At 35.0% G+C, this 21,905-nt stretch overlaps 1 protein-coding gene across 3 annotated transcripts; it reads left to right on the forward strand.

Annotated features, from left to right (window-relative positions):
• Positions 1-461: 461 nt before the first annotated feature.
• On the forward strand, positions 462-20,036 carry LOC108908550 (CCR4-NOT transcription complex subunit 4). 3 transcript variants are annotated; one of them, XM_018712612.1, is made up of 12 exons: positions 462-576; positions 1,204-1,364; positions 2,352-2,715; positions 6,341-6,517; positions 6,909-7,328; positions 10,749-11,075; positions 11,131-11,223; positions 14,301-14,639; positions 14,713-14,940; positions 15,000-15,098; positions 15,185-15,313; positions 19,664-20,036. In XM_018712612.1, the coding sequence occupies exons 2-12, from the start codon at positions 1,257-1,259 to the stop codon at positions 20,005-20,007; spliced, it is 2,628 nt and encodes an 875-aa protein (XP_018568128.1). In that variant the 5' UTR covers positions 462-576; positions 1,204-1,256; the 3' UTR covers positions 20,008-20,036. The 3 variants fall into 3 exon arrangements, with proteins under 3 accessions (XP_018568128.1, XP_018568131.1, XP_018568130.1); XM_018712614.1 differs by lacking the exon at positions 462-576 and adding an exon at positions 580-660; XM_018712615.1 differs by lacking the exon at positions 15,185-15,313.
• Positions 20,037-21,905: the final 1,869 nt, after the last annotated feature.

Consider the following 21,905-nt stretch of genomic DNA (forward strand, 5'->3'; position numbering starts at 1 on the left):
TATTTTAAGGTTGGCACCTCTTAAATAAATACTTTTCTTTCATTGGTTCATCACCACAGATCGGGACAGCCAATCTAGACATAAAAAAATTTAAAATAAATTTACCAAAGTTTTGATTTGAGAAAAGTGATGAAAAAGTGTGTAGGACATCCAGGACAACATGTACCATAACAGAAGCTTCAAACGTTTATTGAGGCTCGTATTTTATTTGTTTATACTGTTCTCGTCAATGTCAACAACTAAAAACTTCAAAAGGCGTTTGATTTTTGACGATTATCTTATCAAGAACTGATATATATCGTTCTAGAAAATATTATCCTGAGGCAATGTTTGTAAACAAATTAATATGCCTGTGAATAATTATGCAAATTGGCTGCTGCATATTGTTTTTCATACGGTTTATATCATAAGATTAGAAAGTAATAGGATATTTTTAGTAGTGGTACCTAAATAATTGCGAGGATTTTTTAGTGCTGTAAACGTGTCTTGACAGAAAAGGTCGTACTGCGCCGGATTATGCGCATAGATTTAAGATCAAAGTCGCCATATTGCTAACTGTCTAAATCGGAAAATTAAGTAAGTAAATACAGGCTTATCCACGTATTACCTTTAGCTTTTAAAATTTTCGATAATTTTTCTGTGTTGTGGGTGTCTTTACGCGTAAGTAGATGCATAATAAAGGGCTTTCTGTAGGACCAGTTCTTCAAAACACTTGAAGAATATTTAGAGTTATTGCATAAAATTCTCACAATAAGTGCTAGTTCAAAAAATTTTTTGTGTAAAAGAGGACAGGTCGTGTCGCAACAGTTCAATTGTATTTTGATTTTAAATACTGTTAGGTAAATTTTTGCAGTTTCCGGACCCAATCGGTGGGCGGTTAGGGCTTTTGTGGGCCAAAAATTGTTACATGGCAGGATATTTGACAGATGTTCTAATTTTTTTGACATTCTCTTTATTTAACATTAAATGGAACCAAAAACAGTTAGTTTCAATTAGTTCGACTTCTATTAAACTTGCATTGTCGCAGCACAACGCTGAAAAAAACTGGGTCTTTTGGGGAAATGGGCAGCAATATGTGTTTATTTTTCCTATGATTAACAAAGAAATTCCCAGAATTTTAATGACTTAACATTAGTGTTACTGTGAATTAAATTTGTATTATTACTGCCGTATACTGATTCACTGTTTTCGTATTTGTTTAAGGCAAGAGAGAGAGATTTTTTGTAAGTGATAGTACTAAAGAAGCAGGTGTCGAAATGTCTGTTTTGAATCAAAGTGGAGAGGAGCAAGTTGAATGCCCATTGTGCATGGAACCCCTGGAGGTGGATGATCTGAATTTCTTTCCGTGCACATGTGGATACCAGGTATGATAACCCTTGAAATTGCGACTAGAAATGCCAAAATATGTTACTCGAATTAGTCCCTTTAAATTTAAATATTTTATCTGTACAATTGTATTGATTTTTCTTTTGTGATAAAAAACCAATAGATAATATCACACATTACAAATCTGCTGTTTTTATGCCTTTTTTATATTAAAAAAAATATTGTTTAAGGTTTTTCTTTATCAAAGTAATTTAATTTATCCATAAAACTAATGGCAATTACCTAATTCATGTGGGTTTTCTTTATCAACAGGTTTTACATTCGCGTTATCAAAGAAAATGACTACAGTATGTGGTCTCCATATGTTAGCAGATATCAAGTAATGCTTTCCTCTAAGCCTTTCTATTATTTTTGTATTAAACCCATAATTTGTGTTAAAGCATATATCGTTTGTGTAAATTTTTTTTGTAAATATTTATGTAACATTTACTTAAATGTCTATTTAAAAAATAATAAATCCCATCGAGAAATGTAATATTTGTTTTGGAAACGATTCGTCAAATGATCTATTGCAAATGTTGCAATATTTTCTAAATACAATACAAAGGTTTTATACAACAATAATTGTACTCGTCAAAGTAATAAAATTAAAACATATGGATGTCAACATAAAAGTATTGATTTACCTAACATTACAGTTGACCTTAAAAATGTTTCTCAATCACATTTTTACATAATTTTGTTATTTGAATGGATTCCATTTAAAGACATTAATTTCCAATAACTTTCTTATTTGCAGCTTATATCTTATGCTAAAATCTTCTAGTGATTGCACTTTATTGACGCAATTGTGTTTTCAGGAACATAATTTATACAGGGTGTCTTTGGAAAGCAATAAAAGTGTACTTTTATTCGAAAAGTACAAATTTTGTATTAATACTTGCGAAATTCACTGTTTGAAATCTGACACTACGCTTTTTAAATGTTTGCATGGAATTACGGTTATCGTTAATACATCCTTCCAGATCTGTCGTTTCTGCTGGCACAGGATCCGCACGGATGAGAACGGGCTGTGTCCGGCGTGCCGCAAGGCGTATTCCGAAAACCCCGCCGACTTCATCCCCCTGTCGCAGGAGCAGGTGGCAAAGCTCAAGGCGGAGAAGAGGCAACGCGACCAGCAACGCAAGGCCAAGCTGACGGAGAGCCGGAAGCACCTGGCCAGCGTCAGGGTGGTGCAGAGGAACCTGGTGTTTGTGGTAGGTCTGCCTATGAGGCTGGCCGATCCCGAGGTGCTGAAACGGCACGAGTATTTTGGCAAGTTCGGCAAGATTCACAAAGTGGTCATTAACCAGTCCACGTCGTACGCTGGGTCGCAGGGGCCCAGTGCAAGTAAGTGGCGATATAGTAATTTTACGTTGTTTTGGTGAATGGGGTCGTTTTCTAAGTTTCTTTTATAATTATTTTTGTTCTTAGTGTTGTTAGGACGAAATGATTCTCAAGTGCTTGAGAATATTAGCAGGTACTCCCACATGAAAAAAAAAAAATACAAGTCTACGTTTTCTTAAGATGCACAAAAGTTGAACTTTGTCTTTTGCCAAAATTTTCTTATTTTTCTCTGTACAGGAGTGGTACCTGATGACAAATAGTAGTTATGGCACTCTCTTCCACATAACTCAATGTATGTTTTACTAAAGTTTCCTGTTAATAATAATTTTTTTAACCTTCCAAGAACACACCTATCCAGATTACGGAGAACACTCTGGGTCAATGTGGTCCAAGACTTTTTTTGATCGTGTACCATTCCGCAATGTCTGGGCTGAATAGCTTGAAAAAATTCTGAATGACGACTGTGCTCTCTGCAAACCATGACAAGCTTTTGAAATTATAGTTGAGAACTCGAACTTTTCAAATTTCTTTAAGAATTTCACCATCAAAAAATTTTTTTGGGTCAGATTGATCCATAGTTTTCTCCGAAGGTTAAATTACTCTAGAATCTAACAAACAACACAAGATAAAGGGTATTATAGAAAGGTTAGATAATGGAGAATTTTGGAAAAATATTCTTGATTTTTATGAAACTCGAAAGTCCACTGCATAAGATTTTTTATTTTCATCAATGCATTTTTCTAAGTCTGTATAAAAATAGCAATAATTTTTTTTTGGCGGATTTTTTTTAGGATCATTTATGGTTATTCAGTAATATAGAATGTTTTTTAATTCCGACTAGACTTTGTATGCTTTATTTCAGATTATCGAGGTTTTACTCTATCGCTTTTGTAAATATAGGGCACATTCAAGAAAAATGTAGAATATTTAGCGTATTCAGAAATTGAAATATGAAAAAATTTGATTTTTTTTATTTTTGCAGCACTTTTTTATCAAATACAGTGAAAATCGGTTATAACTACCTTCAAGGGACCGTTTGTTTATGGTTGTTATAACCGATAGACATAATAAGCAATTACATATATTTTATTTAAAATTTGTATAGAAAAAATGATAAATTTATAATACAAGTCTTCAAGTATGTACATGTGTTGCTTTGTGTTCAAAAGATCTCGCGTGCTTCGTTTTCAATGAATCGTTTACGAATACAGACTTACTTTATTTCTATCCTTCCAAATTGTTGAAATTGTAGTTGTGACACGCCACATTATTTTACTTGCTTGCATTAGTTTCTCCGTTTTTTAGTCTCTATATTATGTGTGATTTTTCTTCTTTATTAAATACTTTTCTCTTCGACATCGTTATAGAAAGCAGTAATTAATTAAATCATATAATATAACTGCATGCGCAGATAAGTCGTAATTTGTCTCAAACATACTAACTGGTGTCAAAAGCGTGGATGCCGGCGGGGAGCGCGGAAGAGCGGTGCATTGGTTTTAAGGCCGTAAATCACTATTGGTCGTTATAACCGATAGAGTCTAAATGCGAAATGTCGTAAATGGTGTCGTAGTAAACGGTAATTTCAATATGGTATTTCTATAGAGTTAAATCGGGACTTCCAAATTCCGTCGTTATATCCAATATGTCATATAAAGCAATGTCGTTATAACCAATATTCACTGTATAACATAAAACTCAAAGTTTTTCTAATTTGTTTCATTTTTGTAGTGGTTTTCTTAATGAAAAATAAATTCCTGGGCATTTTACATTACTATGAAAGTAAATTTAAGAATTGTTGCAATTAAATCCAGTAAATTATAAATACTTAAGTGACGAACTCTACTACTAGTTGTTGCTGGCACTGACAACCAAACAACATAAATAAGGTGTGAGAGAATGGATTATTTGTCACCTTTTGACATATGCAATGAAATAATATGACAAAAAACTCGACCCGTATTTTTTTATTTTTGTTCGAAATCATTTTATTGGCATTTGAAAAATATATACAGGCAAAACGAATTTGGCAGACAGTCGTAACTTGCTGGATTATTATAATAGCACCATCTATTAATAAGAAGTTCAACTAAAATCTTGTAGATCTGGGTAATTAGAAAAGCGCGTAGAGCTCAATTGTAGAAATTAGCGATTCTTTTTTCAAACATAACATGTAACCCAAGAAAGCTTAAATTTAAATTTTTTGTACTTTCGTCGTTCTTATGGGTGTCATATTGGATTTTTGCTTTTTTGAATTCAGCCCATTTTTCTGATTTTAGTTTGTGTCATATGATATGATTTTATTCTCTCGTTTTTGTCAAATTACTAATTTATGCATTTGTACAAAGAGTGCTTTGAAAACAGAACATTCAACTATTATTCCAAACAAAATTTTGACAGTTTCATTAAATTTTAATTGCCATCATCTAAATTTGGATAATTATAATTTTTTACGTGAAACAAAGCTCGATATTCCTCAAAATAATTACATAATCAATAAGTTTGAGGCATATCTCGCTCTTCTTCATGTGAAAATTGCATTTTTAATTTTTCGAATATCGACATTGCTAACAAAAATTTAAACAAACTGTCAAAATTTTGTTTGAAGCAATAAGTGCAAGTTTTTGTTTCACAGCACACTTTGTACATATGGTTATATCAGTGTTTTGACAAAAACGAAAAGGTAAACCATAAAGAGTGACCGCAAAAAACCTGTGATTTTCGCCCGTTTTTTCACAATTCACAGATAATTAAGAAAATACATAAAAATATGTTTTTGATCGCAAATTACTTGACGTAAAAAACTGATATGAGCATAGCTTTTAGTATTTTGAAAATTTTAAAAATCACCACTACTTAGGGGTTGAAAAAATGCCAAAAATGAAGAATTTGAATATTACCAATTGATATAAAAACTATTAGCATGTGAATTATCTTAATATATTTTCTTTGGAATTTTTACAATTATTTCTGATATTCACTATTGTTGGAGATGATTCCACCCCTTGAGCGTGCTTAAGGGTGGATTTTCTAATTCAACATGCTTATTTCAGTCATGAGAATAAATGTTTCTTTGTATCAAGAATCATTCAATAGAAAAATTCACATGCTAATAGTTTTTATATTTATTGGTAATATTCAATTCTTCATTTTGGGCGTCCTTTCAACTTCTAAATAGGGGCGATTTTTGAGAATTTTCAAAAAACTGTAAGCTATGCTTATCTTAATTTTTTATGACGAGTAATTTGAGACCAAAAACATATTTTTATCTATTTTCTCTAGTTCTCTGCGAATTATGAAAAAACGGGCGATTTTTGCGGTCACTCTTTTCATTTTAAAAAAGCAATTTCTTTAAATTTTTTATAAAAAAAAAAATAGCGAAAGTCACAGGTTTACTTTTTTCCTTAACAATTTCAAAACAAAAAAAGATAGATCAAATTTCTCTTCGATAAATTATTATCAAATTCCACAACTTTGCCACAATTTCTTTTACCTTTTATCTCTTTAGATAACTGAGAAAAAGGGACACCCTCTATAGAATTTGACTTACGAAAATGACCCCATCAACTTAATTGATCTGGAAAATTACAATTTTTATGGGAATGGTACTGTAAACCTTCCGCTTTTTCAGGTGCCTATGTAACTTACATGAAGAGTGATGACGCTTTAAGAGCCATACAAAGTGTTAATAATATAACGATAGATGGCAGACTGATTAAGTCCAGTTTAGGTACCACGAAATATTGTTCGCACTTCATGAAGAACCAGACGTGTCCAAAGCCTGACTGTATGTACCTACACGACTTTGGTAAGTAAGAGGATGAGGTTCTGCATGTTTTTTATTTCTGTTTTTCTCCGCTCGACTCTCAACTTGTGATTCTTGTAATAGTTTGCTTGCGTTTTGTTGGATTACGTTGTGATATTTTAAAACTTCTGCGTCGTTATGAGTTAAATCATTTTGTGTAACCATATTAAACTTTTGCTGTGTTTCATAATGAGATTTGGAGTATTTTCAGGTATTCCAGTGATTCACAGAATGTTTCAGGGCCAACAAACACGTCAACAGTAATTCTGGTCATTTTTTAATACTACGTTTACATAAAATATTGCAGGTTGTGCGGGAAACAGTAAAAATTTCCTCCCTCTGTGTACGACTTGTCCCCGATGTACCCCTTAATAGTGTATCTCTTGATTTCAAGGAGACTCCGAGGCGAGCTTCACGAAAGAGCAGATGCACGCCGGCAAGCACCAGGAGTATGAGAAAAAGCTGCACGAGAACCTGCTGTCCCGGACCGCCAACAATAACAACAACACAACCGGCATGACGGCGGATAGCAGCAAGACCAGCGCCCCCATTCCCACCACGGGCGGCAGCAAGTCGTCTTCCAAAGAGAACGTGACGGTGCTGTCGAGCAGCGTCAGCAGCAGCAGCAGCACCACGTCCAACGTCAGCACCGGCACAAACAAGGATGGCTGGCCGCAGCTGGAGAAGGAGAAGAGGGAGAAGGAGAAGGGGAGGAAGGGTAAGGCGAAGGGCGAGAGCAGTATTAGGAAGGAGAGGAAGGAGGGTGCGGGCGGCGGAAAGGGGGAGTCGAGGACGGAAAAAAGTAAAACAGATGGTAAGTGGGAACGGCATATTTTTTATTAAAAAAAAAACTATTTTTTTAAAGTTATGAAATTATGCAGAGTAAGTTTTGATAGTAGAATAAAAAAAAAACAAAAAATTGAGCTCCGATTAGATTTTTTTTGAAAACTGTCATAAATAAAAGTCCAGGATTTGATGATTTCAATTCTATTCTCAGTTTTTCTGTAGTTTTAATCTGCCAGGAACATTGTAGATTATATTTAATCCATCTATAAACGCAGGTGGCTTCCTTTTTTGATTTGTATACATGTTTTTTTTATAATACCATACAGAAATTTGACAATGAAGACACATAAACACGCTGAACTGTCGTCAAACACTGAAATAAATAAGTTTTTAAGGTTATTCACTTCACCAAGTACTATTTTAAATTTTACTGTATATTACAAGCATCGTCTTGTAAACCGATAAATTGAAAACTAAAATGAATATGATAAAATGAGGCGGTAACATATTGGGCCATTCTTGTTTGTCCGTTTATTTTTTGCCTTTCTAGTGCCCTGTTGTTATATTACATCAGGTGGATTGATATGTAGTTCAGCTAAGCTTGACCATAATCCATTAATTCATAAACTAAACACAATGCTTTAAACAAAATTAGATACTTTTTATTAAATACTTGAAATTGTTTTAAAATATATTACAAATCTATCGGATTAGCACATATTTTTATTAATTTTCCATTATGTATATTTTATAAAATACAAATAATTATTTTAAAATTTTTGAATTTTCGGTTCTTCCATATTGACATTGAAATAAAAATTTATTATTACCCCTAAAAAACTGACCACCACTTGAAACTGCCCCCTGTATTTTCCTAACAAACACCCTGTGTAAACCGACTTATAAACAGACAATTTTTTGCTGTGGTACCAGCAGCTTTTCATAAGAATGGCACTGTCATTACTCTTCTTGGAACAGATTCTATTTTGACTGGATGCAGACATAATTTTATAATATTTTCTCCTTAGCAGATATAAAAATGAATAAGAGTGAATATTCCAATGAAAACGAGCTCCTAACCCTGCAGTAAATCTTTGCTATCAATTAATAACAGGAGTATTACGTATATCGGCAGTGAAAGTTTGGAGGAGCAAAATTGCAAGATCACCCGATGTGTCACTAGTTGTTTTTGATGTCCTGTTTGTTTATTCACTTACGTCTTAAAGTTGTGCATGAATTTTTTTCGATATTGTTGGAAAGGCACCAGAGAGGGAAATTTTGTCCATTTCTTGAATACAGGGTTATTCAGAACTTATGCAATAAAAAATTTTTTGAATCTACAAATACAATTTTGTTTAAAAAAGATCAAAAAGGGCAGTTCGAAAATGATTTAAACATACACTTTATAGGCCTATCGAAATAACTCGTTTAGAGGGAAAAAAAGAAAGAAAATTGTTACCTGGACTTTTATAAGTGGAAATGGTAAAGGGGCTTGTAATAAACGAAGAAAAAATAAATGCTTGAGCAGGGGTAGCGGAGGGTAGATTTGGGGTGTTGAAAAGTTGTGAAAAATTGTATCATTGGGATTTCTGGCGAAAGTTGATGTCAATCCAAAAAAGTTGTAGATCATGCAAAAATCTACAACATTTGTAGAGGTCACTCTTTAAGATAACCTCAAAATTTCTGAGAAAAATGCGAAAAACAGTTTTTTTTTTCAGATTTTTCTTTTTTTTATTTATCATTTCTACAAAAATAATTTAATTTTGACGAAACTTGGTGAAAGTATACCTTTCTGTGTCTTAAATAACAAATTTTTTTTAGATAAAAAAATCAAAAAGTTTCCGAGATTCATTTTTTCCGGTCTGAAACACTTTCTTTTCAAAGAAAAATTCTACCTAGAAAAATCATCGTACAGAGTTCTGCCGGTGATAATTTTTTTTGTTTTGGCATATACTTTTTGGTGAAATTGAGATTGTCTTAAAAAGTGATTTCTACAAAAGTTGTAGATTTTTGCATGATCTACAACTTTCGTATTGGATACTTTTTTGTTTCATGTCAACTTTCGCCAGAAATCCCAATGATACAATTTTTCACAACTTTTCAACCACCTAAATCAACCCTCCGCCACCCCAGCTCGCGCATTTATTTTTTTTTAGGTTTATTATAAATCCTTTTACCATTTCCACTTATAAAAGTCCAGGTAACAAAAAATTTTTTTTTCTCCAAGTATAATTTTGTTGGAGTATTAATTAATAATATGACAAACCTGATGTTACAACTGTTCAAAATCTTGTCTGTCGATGTCTAAATACATTTGGGCCCATCTTACCCAGTTTCTACAAACTAACACAAATGTTGCCTTGCTTCACGATAAATTAAAACAATCAATTTCGAGTTGCGATACACGTGTAAGCCATTTTTGACATTTGAAAAAATTAATGTAAACACTATCGCAAAAATTGCCTGGGACTACGTCGAGAGAGAACGCATTGCGAACAGCGTACAATGAAAATGACACTAGAGACTACAGTAACCCAGCGCTGTAAGGGTTGTAAATACTACAACTTCAATTTTTTTCTCGGAAATTAAGGTTTTTCCAAAAATTGTTTTTAGGATATTAACTCCATCTTTCATAACATACCTATTCCCACATTGTTTTGGATAAGTTGTGAATCACCCTGTATATTTTATTCAATATTCCTTTAGAAGAATTTCTCCCATGTGGACAAATTTTTATGGTCCTATTGGTGTCCGTCCATGCAGACTTGGGGCTTTTGTTTCATTTTTTTTTTGAGAGCTTTTTAATTGATCCTTCTGAGTACTTCTTCCATTACAAATTTTTGTTTACAGGCTATTTACAATAATTATTGTGACTGTTCCAATTTAAAACGATGTTATTGTGACACATTTCACAGAAATTAGGTAGACTTAGGGGTAAAATGTGATTTTTCTGACTTTTTGTCCTTTGAAGCTATAAAAATTTTGGGTTTTATTGAAAATATTGCTCATCTTCAATGTTGATTCTATTAATTTAGTGGTACTTGCACACCTAGATTCGCTTTCTCTTTCTCCATATTATAATTTTGAGACTAGAACAAACTTCGAGTGCAAAATTGTCAACGATTTGTTGGATGTCTTGTCACATATTATGCACAAAAAACTACATTTTAGTATTATCCACTGTAAATATATTATTTTCGTTCACAGAACAAATTATGGAGACAACAATTTTTTTTTTAACTTAGTTTATTCTTATTAACTTTTTTCTTTATTGTACATTGTTCTCTTTATTATTTACGCCATTCATACTTGATTATAATATTAAACAAAAATGGGCTCTAACTCGTAAATAAATATTTTACACACCACTTAATATTTCAGAGTATTAAAACTGTCTTAATCCTTATATTTCGTGACCAATTTCTGAGCTATACTTTTTCCCGGCCAGTAAAAGAAGATAAACCAACGTCGCCGGCCCCCACACAAACAGAAAAGGCGCCCACGCCCCCCACAGAGCCGCATCCGCCCTCCACGTCGTCTAAACTCCCCCCCATCATAGACGACAACTCTAGCTTCTTCTCATTGAACTCCTTCCAGAAAATAGCGGCGCCCAGTCATCCCGACGAGCAGGCGGACGTGGAGCACGCGGATCCGGAGAGCACGCAACCCTCCTCCATCCTCACAGACACGCTGCCCAACATAAACACGACGGAGGACTGGGCGGCTGCGTTCGGGTTTCCAAGGCACGCGTCGGAACGTCTCGTAGAGGAGATAGGTTTGTACGGAGCGTCGTGTCTCACTAACGTGGTGTACGGTGTTTTCGGTTTCAGGTACCAAACAGCAGGAGGAGATGAAGGGGCCGCTGGATACGTTCAGGAACGGGTTCAGTTCGTTGGGCGGGCACGACAACGGGTTCAGTAAAGGTAGGTTCGATTAAAATTCGTTTGAGTTCCATATTTTAAATAGGGAGGTATCTCAATCGTTGCCAGACAGAGATATAGAATTGTCTCTTGGGAAGTGGTGGTATATTACAGAGAAAATGTTAATTGCAAATATTTAAAGAATTCGCAAATTGAAGGTTTGGAAATAAGTGACCGAAATCGATTTGAAGGTCGTAGTTTACGATAGCAGAAAAAACTAAACTTAAGATCATAAAGTTTTCATATTCAACACTTAATTATCGAATTTTCCCTTTTGCGATGGCTGTGAGTACTTTATTTGTCTTGTATATTTTTAGTTTTGGAACCCTATCTTTATTTAGTTGTTAAGAAACAATTATAATTAATATTTGTCAGTTGATTTCAAAAATTATTATTTTTGTAAAAAGATAATAGCTTTTGAATACACTTGTCATATTCGGAATGGATGGATTTATTTAAAAATACAGGGTGTTTCATAATAAAATTGATTAATCTCGAAAACGTTGAACTTTTAGTAATTGTGAGAAATAGTTTTTTGAAGTTTACATTAATTTTGTATAAAACGATATTTTCGATATTCTTTTTAAGCATAAATTGAAGGTATTTGGCAATTTAAATAATAACAACCACCAGGAACAACACTCTCCAATCCAACAACACAACAAGATTAGAAGAATCACAACGAAGTCAAAAATTGGTAATTTGAAAATTCAAGGGGCCCAAAAAAATCCCAAAAAACTAATTAAAACAAAACTCAAGAAAGCCAAATAAAAAAAACCGTCCCCAAGCACCCCAAAAAAAAAAAAAAAAACACAGGGCCATAGAAAAACACATTATATTTTTACGGTCCAACCCGGAAAAGGTCCTTCAAAACTTTTAACTAAAAAAACACCTTAAACGTATTATTTAATGAAAAACGTAAATTAAAATTACAGTAGAATCTTGATTATCCGTGCACAGCTAATCCGTAACGGTGGATTTTTCGTGCGATGCGATGTATCCGCTATCAGTGCACGAATTATCCGATGTGGGGCGATAAACTCTCAAAAATAAAAACAAAGACGAATCTCTGCTTATTTATTGTGTACATATTATTTACCTACGCAATTTAGCATTTCGTTTGTGCACGTGCAAAATTTCTTCATAAATATGTATCACCCTTTTTATTTTTTATTGTACATATGTACATGTGTATGTAATAGGTTATGTGTAATAAAGTTCTTAATTTTTGCAAAATAGGCGAGTTTCAGCGTTATTTCGATTAACCCGGATAATCGAGGTTCTACTGTAAATAGTATACATGGTGTGGCTATTAGGTTTTAAGACTATGTACACTCCTCCCACATCAATACTGCATTGGGCGTGATCCGCCAGTCGTTCTGGCATGTCTTCTGGTGTCTCGTTCAGCTCTCTCATCACAGCCTTTTGAATTGTTGAAATATCGTCAAATGCCTTTTAAATGTAATTTAATTTTTGGGAATTAAAAATAATCCGTCATATCCAAATCCGGCGAGTATGGCGGGTGGTGAAATACGATTACGTTTTTTGGTACCAAGAATTGTGGAACAATGATGACGTTATGGGCTGGTGCATTTCCGATAGTCAAAAAATAAGCCATCATGGTTTTCACATGCGATTTTTGGAAACGGAGTTTCTTCGATTTTAATTTCCTCGTTCTGCTCAGTCACCAAAGAAAGAGGACAAAATGGGCACAGATCTTTTGTTTTTCCCAAATCTTTTGTGATTATTTGATGAACAGTTTCTTTATTGACATGCCAACATTCTGAAGACTTCAAACACATTGCTCACAGTTTCAATGTATTCGTTCGTGTGGATTGTGCGGGGACGCCCCGTCTTTTTGTCGTCATGTATGGTGTCTCGGGGATCACGCAACCTTCCGAACCATGGGAGCACAGTCAGACGTGATAACACACTCCTCACTGTATGCCCTTTGAAACATGTTTCCGTGGCTGTTTTACCGGTTTAAAATAGAACTTGATTGCTGTACACTGTTCAATGTATATTTCCATGACAGCTTCATGCAAAACGTTATAACTTCATCGCAGACGCACATAAACTGTTGAAATTTAGTTCGCTCGCTCCGAAGGCTCCCCATTACGTAGTTCTGTTGACCGCACATAGATAGCGCCACACACTTTGTCACAATAAAATCAGTCTTAAAACTTAATAACAGGACTGTGTATATGGTATAACCTAAGGTTTTTTTGTTACAGTTTTTACTTTTACCATTTAGCACAAACATTTTTTCACCCATAGTGCAGACTACTGTTGCTGCAATTTCATTTTCTCATTTTTTTATTTGAATAAAAATCAACCAAAAGATTGTTCATTGTTCTCAACTCCTTTTAGGAACTATCGAATGATATTTAATGTGATAAAAGCACTAACGACACACCCAAATATTATACTTTTTACTGTTCTCTATTACTGAACTATTTCTTTGATTATTTTACTGTTTTCTAACAGATTTGTAAACTCTACAGTATGGGAACTTGGTGGAAAAATAATACTCGTGTAAAAGTTTTTAAGTAATGAATATACAGTAGAACCTCAATTATCAGGGCCGACCCGGACCGAACCGTTGCCGGATAATTGAAAACACGGTTAATCGAAATAACGCCCAATATCAGCAATTTTGCAAAAAATATTAACTTTATTACACATACTTATTACATACATTTGTACATATGTAGGTAAATAATATATATGCGATAAACAAGCAGTAATCTTTTTTTTTTTTGTTTCTGAGCGCTTTATTCGCCCCGCCACGGATAATCTGCGCACGGATAGCGGACAATCATAAACATTGCATCGCACAAAGAATCCGCCGCACGGATCAGCCGTGCACGGTAATCGCGGTTCTACTGTATTTTAAATATTTCTGTAGTTCTAACATTTCCTACAAAAATTTTTTTTAAATTGAAAATTTAAATGGTAAGGAATAAACAGACCCACAACAATTTTATTTTTGTGCTTCTGTTCTGCATGTCCAATTTTTTGAAATTTTGGAATCTGAATTCTGGAAGCGTCACGCAATGGTTACGTTCTTCGCTTTTCAGACCCGGAGTTGTACAATGGGCTATACGAGATGTCTAAAATGCACGAAAACATAATGGATGCTCTCTCGAACAAAAGCAGCAGTTTCGGGTACAAGCAGGAACCCCAGCCGCCGGTGCCCAGCATATCGAACGGCCTGAACGGTCTCGATCAGAACATGTCGAAGTTCTTCATGGACTTTCACAAAAACAACAAAGAAGTGACTCAGCCTCAGTATTCGAACGGTTTCAACGGTATCCACCAGAACTACTATCCGGGCGTGCAAGGCGCGGCGGATAGGATCATGCTTCTGCAGCAAAAACAGTTGGAGGAACAATTACTGAACCTCAGTTTAAAACAAGGTAGGTTCGGTTCCGTTTTATTAATACTTTTGACATTTGTAGGTTTTCAAGAGATTAATATGCATTTTTTAAGGGTTCGGAGGAGGGTCGGGATATCAGAACGGTATGACTCCTCAACGGTTTCTTAACGGGGACAACGGGGGGTTTGGGAATATACACGAGCAGTTGTACAACAGTTCTAACGTCAAACAGAGTTCGAGGAACGTGGAGGATGAGTTGGGTTTCGACCCCTTCCAGGAGACACAGAAGGCGTTTGCCGAACTGATGGCTAGTGAACAGAACCACAAAACGCATAGTACAGGTAGGCGTGTTTGGCAAAAGTTCGTTAATAAAGTGTATTAATTCTTTTTCCGATTCTAGGCCGTAGTCAAGTAAATGGGGTGATCCACAATCAAAACGGGGGCCAGCTGCCCCCACCTCCCGGTTTCGTGCAGCAAAACACACACATGAACTCTTTCGGTATGTACCGACGCATCGTATTTTTCTCTAGCGTTCCCGTTCCGGTGACCGTTACTAAAGCTTTGCCTTTGTCTTGTCTTTTTTAGGTAGTAAAATTTTACCTTTCTTAAATATGTCTAGTAGTCAACAACAAATTAATAGTTCAACACAAAGTAATTGGCCTAGTAGTTTTAATTCGCAGCTGCAGCAGCCCCCGCAGCAGCAGCAACAGAAAAGTAAGTCGTTTTGTCAAAATTTTACTACACGATGGTTTGTGTGTCTAAAGTGCAGTGTTTCGTTTCCTATGAGTTAGGGTTGGTGCTGATCCGTGCAAGTCGGTATTCCGGTTTCGTTAGAAGCGAATGCGAAAGTTGACAAAAGTGAAATTCGGAGTCGGTAAAAGTTTTAGGTACTTGCCCAATAACGTTTTCTAGTGCAATACGTTTTAGTCGTTGCTTTTGATTAAATAAGAAAGTAATAATAAACTCACGAATAAGTAATTGCGAGCAATATACAGCGTGTTTCACAGCACGTGTAAAAAAATCAACTGGAAAAAGTGTCAAAAATATGACTTAAGGGGACATATACAATTAGACGGAGGAAAATGAGTAAATTTTCAGGATTTTTTTAAACTGAGAAATATTCAAGCTCCCCATGAAATTCGATCTGCATCAAAATACAAAATTTTTTTTATTTAAAACGTAGTTTCTATTTGGCGTTGAGAAAACTGGAAAAAATACAAATTTGAAAAAACGACACATTTAAATACACAAATCGAATTTTCATGCGAAATTTCTGCAGAATTTGTATAAAAAAATAGTTTTTTTCAAAATTTTTCAAAATTAATTTCCGTCAATCATTTCTACCAAGGAGGAACTCAATCGGTTTAATAGTTTTTGCGTAATAGTGTATACCAGTTTCAGAAATATAGTTTCAAGAGAAACAGGTTTAAAGTTTCGACACGTGAAAAACCAGGGAAAAGGGCAACTATAAACTGTAAATAAACTTGGGCGGTTATTTCCCGAAACTCGTCCGAAAACGGTTAATTGTCCTTCAAACATCTGGCATACCTGCGCCTGTGCCCTCTTGCTTCCACCTGCAGCGTGCGCTCTTGTTTCTACCTGAGGCGTACGCTCCAAACTCGAACGGACATGCACAACGTTTACGGTAGAGACCGACCGAATGTGATTTTTTTTGGCTGAAGCCGAAGCTGAACTTCGGTTTATGGGTCACGTTCGACCGAAGCCGAATATATTTTAACTTGAAAATTTTAATTAAAAACAAAAATATAAAATAACATAAAAGTAGGTCAAAAATAAATGCATAATATTTTGGAAATATATATAATAAATAAAACAACTAATTCTAATAATAAACATAAAACATAACGATTAATGGGTATTCTAAAAAAGAAGAAAGAATAAAAAGTATGACTGTCGAATGTCAATGCTCGACATCAACGGCTTCGGCTTAATTTTGGCCAAAACCGATTCTTAGACGAAGGCTTAAATAATGGCCAAATGTGGACGAAGCCGATTAATCGGTCGGTCTTTAGTTTACGGATATAACTTCTGGAGTTTTTCGAATTTCACTCTCAAACTTTCAGAATCTTTTCTTCACATACAGTTCTATCGTTTAAGAATATTAAAAAAAATGATTTTCTTATCGTTGTAATTTTATATGTTCCCTTAATTTAGGGAGTAAACGATGTTGAAAATGGAAAAAAATAAGTTTTTTCCAAATAACTCTGAAAATGCTAGGACGTTTGCGCATATGTCACTTTTTGACATTGTGAATTAATTTTGAGGGATTTTTTTTGTAAATTCAAGGCTTTATTGTGAAAAATTGTGTTCGTTATTATTTTTCAAAGTATTATTCATCGCTGGTACTTTTTCCCATCTTTCTGGCAGCATACAGATTCCCGTCGAAAGAACAACTAATATTTTGATGCTATTCATTAATCAATCCAATTTTTTGTATCTGTAAGATTGGAAGCGCCACTTAACCAGGGCGTGTTCCATGGATGGGAACAAGTAGTAATCCGACGGAGCAATATTTGGTGTTTAAGTATTTTTTTACTTCATGAGCAACATATAGTGTTGTCATTTTGAAATGTTACTTTATCGTGCCTTTGCTCGAATTATGGCCGTTTTTCCCTCACCGCAGGGCTCAAACGCTTTAATTGTGTTTGGTAGCGTTCAGCAGTGATGGTTTCATTGAGTTGAAGCAGATTAAAGTACATAACACCAAATACAAAGCATGAGCTTCGAACCATGAATATTCGGCCTTACCAGCGACGTTGACGTATGACCAGGCAAACCTCATGAATTTCTACACTTAAGATTATCGTAGCTTATCAGCGTTGCCAGAATTTTTTCCGGCAAAGCGGGATTTTGAAACATTTTGTGTAAAAAAGCGGGATTCTTTCGTCGAAAGTGGACATACTAAAAAAACCAATTTAATCAATAGTTTTTAATTACTTATCCTTTTATTTGAGTGTCAAATTAAGTTTATATGATGATAGACAGCCAAAATTGACATAAAAAATATATTTTAATGAAAATACGTTATTTTACTATACTAATCGTCGCGCCGTCGAGTAATCACCGAAAAGCGAGACTGAGCCTGTATCGCCCGGGATATTTAATTTCAGGCTAAAAATCAGGATGTCCCGCTAAAATGGGGACAACTGGCAACGCTGTAGCTTATCCGTGCAAAAACCCTTTCTTTTTTGTTGTTGAAGCAATTGTTCACATGAAAAATCGCCGTTCAACATCTCTTGGCTTTAATTCGTATGACACCCAATTTCCTTGCTTTTGAATCATACCGAGTGCATTTAAACGTTTCAAAACTGTTGTCTGATTAACATTCAACGATTCAGCAAGTTAATCTTGCGTTTGACATGATCTTGGTTGAGGAATGCTTCCAATTTCTCATCGTCGACCAGGGCGTTCTTTGTCAACTGTTTCAAAATCACCACTTTTAAAATGTCGAAACCAATACTCATATATTTTTTATCGATGGAGCATGTTCATCGTAAGTTTCCAACAGCACTCAATGACTCACTTTGAATGAAAAAGGAAAAGTAAAATTTGCCACAAGGCACACGTGGTGTTTTGTTGGCTCATAATTCGATATCTTCGGAGCTGAAAAAAAATATGTTGTTTACACTTCAGCAAAATGACTTATAATACAAAGAAAAGCCTAGTGACAGAGCTTTGACATGAATATAAGGGGTTTTCTAAAAATGGCTTTAGGATGTTGTATAAAAAACAACCGTATGGAATATTTTGGGTTTTTTTATTTTAAATTAAAGTAACATCGATTACAATTAAAAGTGAAAGATTACGTCGTTTAGATGTCCACCACGGCTACGATGGCAGGCATCGATACAAGCGTTGAAATTGTTGAGGATATTTTCGAACCATTGGAGCTTCAATCCCCCTTATGGCGGCTCGAATGTTATTTTTTAGGGTTGTAATATTTCTTGGCTGATTAGCATAAACATTACTTTTCAAATAACCTCATAGACAAAAGTCTAAAGGGGAGAGGTTGCATGATCTTGGCGGCCAATTCACGTTACCAGATAACACGTCCAGGGAATCTCGTGCGCAATAACGCGATGTTTTCTTGTGTAGTGTGGCATGTAACACTATCTTGTTGGAAGTAAACATCATTAGTGTTAATTCCATTTAATTCAGGTCATAAAAAATCTGTTATCATCGCATTATAATTATAAATGGGCCGACGATTCCCCTGGACCATAAGCCGCACCAAACCGTATATTTTTGTGCATAAAGTTGTCGTTTGTGAATCTTCCGAGGGTTCCCCCCATGCGTTTCGTCACTAAAGATGATTTTATGCGCAAAATGTGGATCTGTTGCTCTTTGTTCTATCATCCGAGTAAAAAAATTTCTGCATTGCAAATGGTCCCTTTCCTTCAACTCTTGAGTTAATTAAATTTTGTACACGTGTAAATGCAAGTCCTTGTGTAAAATTCTCCATAAACTGGTTTGCGTAATGCGTAATTCTTGAGATCGCCTTGGAATAGATACTGATGCAACATTTGCGACACTTTCCCGTCCTGAAGGGGCCCACTGATTCATATTTCTTCACTAAATTTCGTATTACTTGTTCAGAAGGACAATTGAAAGCTACAAAAAAACCACAAATTCTGCGATGAGTTTCTTTTATGGATCGACCATTTCCGTAATAAGTTTTTATTACTTCAATTACGTTGTTCTGTCGAAAGTGGCGCCATGACTCACCATAACGCATATACAATTTCGTCAGAAACAAAATAAACACTGTAGTTAAAATCCTAAAGCCCTTAGTTAAAGAAGTGTACGATGCGACGTAGCATAAGTTACGCCATCTATTGTAAATCCCTTAAAAGTAATTTACGTCCTAGTAATATTCACTTCTGCATTTCTGCATTTGGGTTCGCATTAGTATTTGCAAGTATTGAACATAAAATAGGTCAATGCCCACTTTCACGTTTCAGCACAATGTCTAGTATGAGCGTAAGATTGCGGTCGAGGCCGCAAGGTCTCGCTCCCCTTTTAACGATTGCCTTTGGTTTGCAGACATAAGCAACTCGTGTAACGACTGGAAGGTGTTGGACCCGGCGATACTGTCGTCCAGCCGTCACTACCCCCTAGCGAATATGCCTCCGATCAGAGACCACTATTCGAACGTGACACAACTAGGGACACAACAACAGTTACAGAACGGGGCCCCCCTGAGGTCCTACGAGTACACAAACAACGCGTTCTCAAATTTTACACAACAGTTACAGCCAAATTTTAATAATTTTTCACATTTGAGCTCTCCACAGAACTTGAATTGGTTCAGTAGTGATTTAAATTCTCAAATATCTAGCCCACCAGGTTTTAGGAATAGTCAGACAACTAAGCAGCAAGAATGTTAGAAAGAAAAATAAATCAATTTTTGAATGTGTATGGGTCACTTTCTTTTATTTTCATTTTTTATTTGTCAGTTATTTTCGACCGAGGGTTAACAAAACACCCGAGGCATTCGCGTCTGTCCGTCAACGACAAGCGCGGATTTTCATCAGCAGAAAATGCGATTTCCCGGCCTGATGGTTGTCTCTTCGTTTTTTTGCGTCGTGCAATACCGTATTGGAATTACTATTTGTTTAAAGTTGATCCATACCGTAAGAGTATATATTTCTTTAAAGAAGTACTGCAAGTGCTTTATTTTATCGTAAAATTTAATTGTGGGTGCTTGGCCAACATCTGAAACAAGTAAAAACTAATAAATATTATAATTATTATTCATTTGAGTATATCAAATAAAACAGCTAAATATAATAAATATGATATGATTACATAGGTGTTTCAATCTACCCCTCCCGACACGTAAAGTACGGAGTGTGCTCTATAAGTAATAGGAATGCACATTCTGTGTCGGGAAATAAAACGATTCAGTAGCAGGAATTTTTAACATTCCACAATTTTTTCTGCATAATTTTTCAAATAGACTGTTGTAATTATTGTTTGGCTGATTCACTACTCGGGAACGTATAAATTAATTCAATTAAATTTAAACATTGGGTGTTTTAAAATAAAAACCGACTTTAATAATGGAGAGTTTGATAGTTTTTATGAAATTGAAGTATTCATTCCATTTATTCTTCAATAATAGGAAGTGGTAATTATATTAATTACTCACGAAAAAATATGAGTGGTACTTCATGCTGAGCGAATCATTTTAGGCAGCAGATTCTTGTCATATTTTTTCTGAATTGAGCTACTGACCAATAGATGGCACCAGCGTAAAAAATTAGTTTTAACTTTTTTGCATGCAATCTTTTTAAACAGACAGAAAATCTCTAGGATTACCTTGATTTCAGAGTACACTATTTACCAACAGTTTGTAAAACCTATTATAGAATTCTTGTTTATACAGGGTGGTCCGAATTTATGTAGGAAACTTCGAGGACAGATAGATCTCTTTAAAATATAATGCAGTCGATTTGTGTTCAAAAGGAGCTCCAGAAAGAAAATTGTAGGGTAGTTTTAATAGCCCTTTTCTTTTACTCATGATTTCGGAATCATAACGTGTTACGATCCGCTGAAAACCAATCAGATTGCTAGATTTCGGATCGTAACGCGTTATGATTCCAAAATCATGAGTAAAAGAAAACAGCCAATTTCTTGCACTCCACATGTTTTTTGGGGTGCTGAATCCGAATCTGACATTTGCTAACAAAATTTTGTCACGCAACTTGGAAAAAATGCAAAAAAAGTAAAAAATCTAATTTTTTGACTGTTTTTTGCTTATAACTTGCTTTTTGCTATAAATTTTTCATAAATAACCATTCTATTTAAAATGAAAGTACATAAAATTGCCTACAAATTTCACTATTTATATATTGTATATCATTATTGTATATTACATTATTGTATGAGCCGTTGTCGTTTAGAGGATCCTAGCTGAGGTTCTTCGAAGGAGGCGTGTCCTGACAAGTTCGGGTTGTTCTGTCGTTAACGCCGGTGCTTGTTCATCTGGAAAATAAAATAGGTGGTGAGAAAACAGTACCAGTGATCATATCGCAATGAAAGATGAATGATACGAAATAGATTAAGAGATTTACATACCTTTCACAAGTAAGCGTCTTTCTTCAGTCTGTTCTTGGTCTCTTTCTTCAGCCTCTTCTTTCTCTATGTCAATGCTGCCTTCCGGGGGCTCGATATTTCACACAGCCTTTCGCACCATACAAAACACAAAAACCATATCACAAAAATCTATCGACAATACCATATCAAACCATGCCTGCACGCGATGAGTGGTTGTGATACCACT

This window comes from Anoplophora glabripennis, unplaced genomic scaffold, assembly GCF_000390285.2.
Source record: "Anoplophora glabripennis isolate ALB-LARVAE unplaced genomic scaffold, Agla_2.0 scaffold207, whole genome shotgun sequence".
In the NCBI taxonomy this organism is placed as follows: Eukaryota; Metazoa; Arthropoda; class Insecta; order Coleoptera; family Cerambycidae; genus Anoplophora; species Anoplophora glabripennis.

What these genes read in the sequence shown, in the direction of transcription:
- LOC108908550 (XM_018712612.1), top strand. Translation starts at nt 1,257, where the DNA reads ATGTCTGTTTTGAATCAAAGTGGAGAGGAGCAAGTTGAATGCCCATTG. An exon ending in CGTGCACATGTGGATACCAG is followed by an intron (nt 1,365 to 2,351) that starts GTATGATAACCC and finishes ACATCCTTCCAG; the next exon opens with ATCTGTCGTTTCTGCTGGCA. An exon ending in GCAGCAGCAGCAACAGAAAA is followed by an intron (nt 15,314 to 19,663) that starts GTAAGTCGTTTT and finishes TTTGGTTTGCAG; the next exon opens with ACATAAGCAACTCGTGTAAC.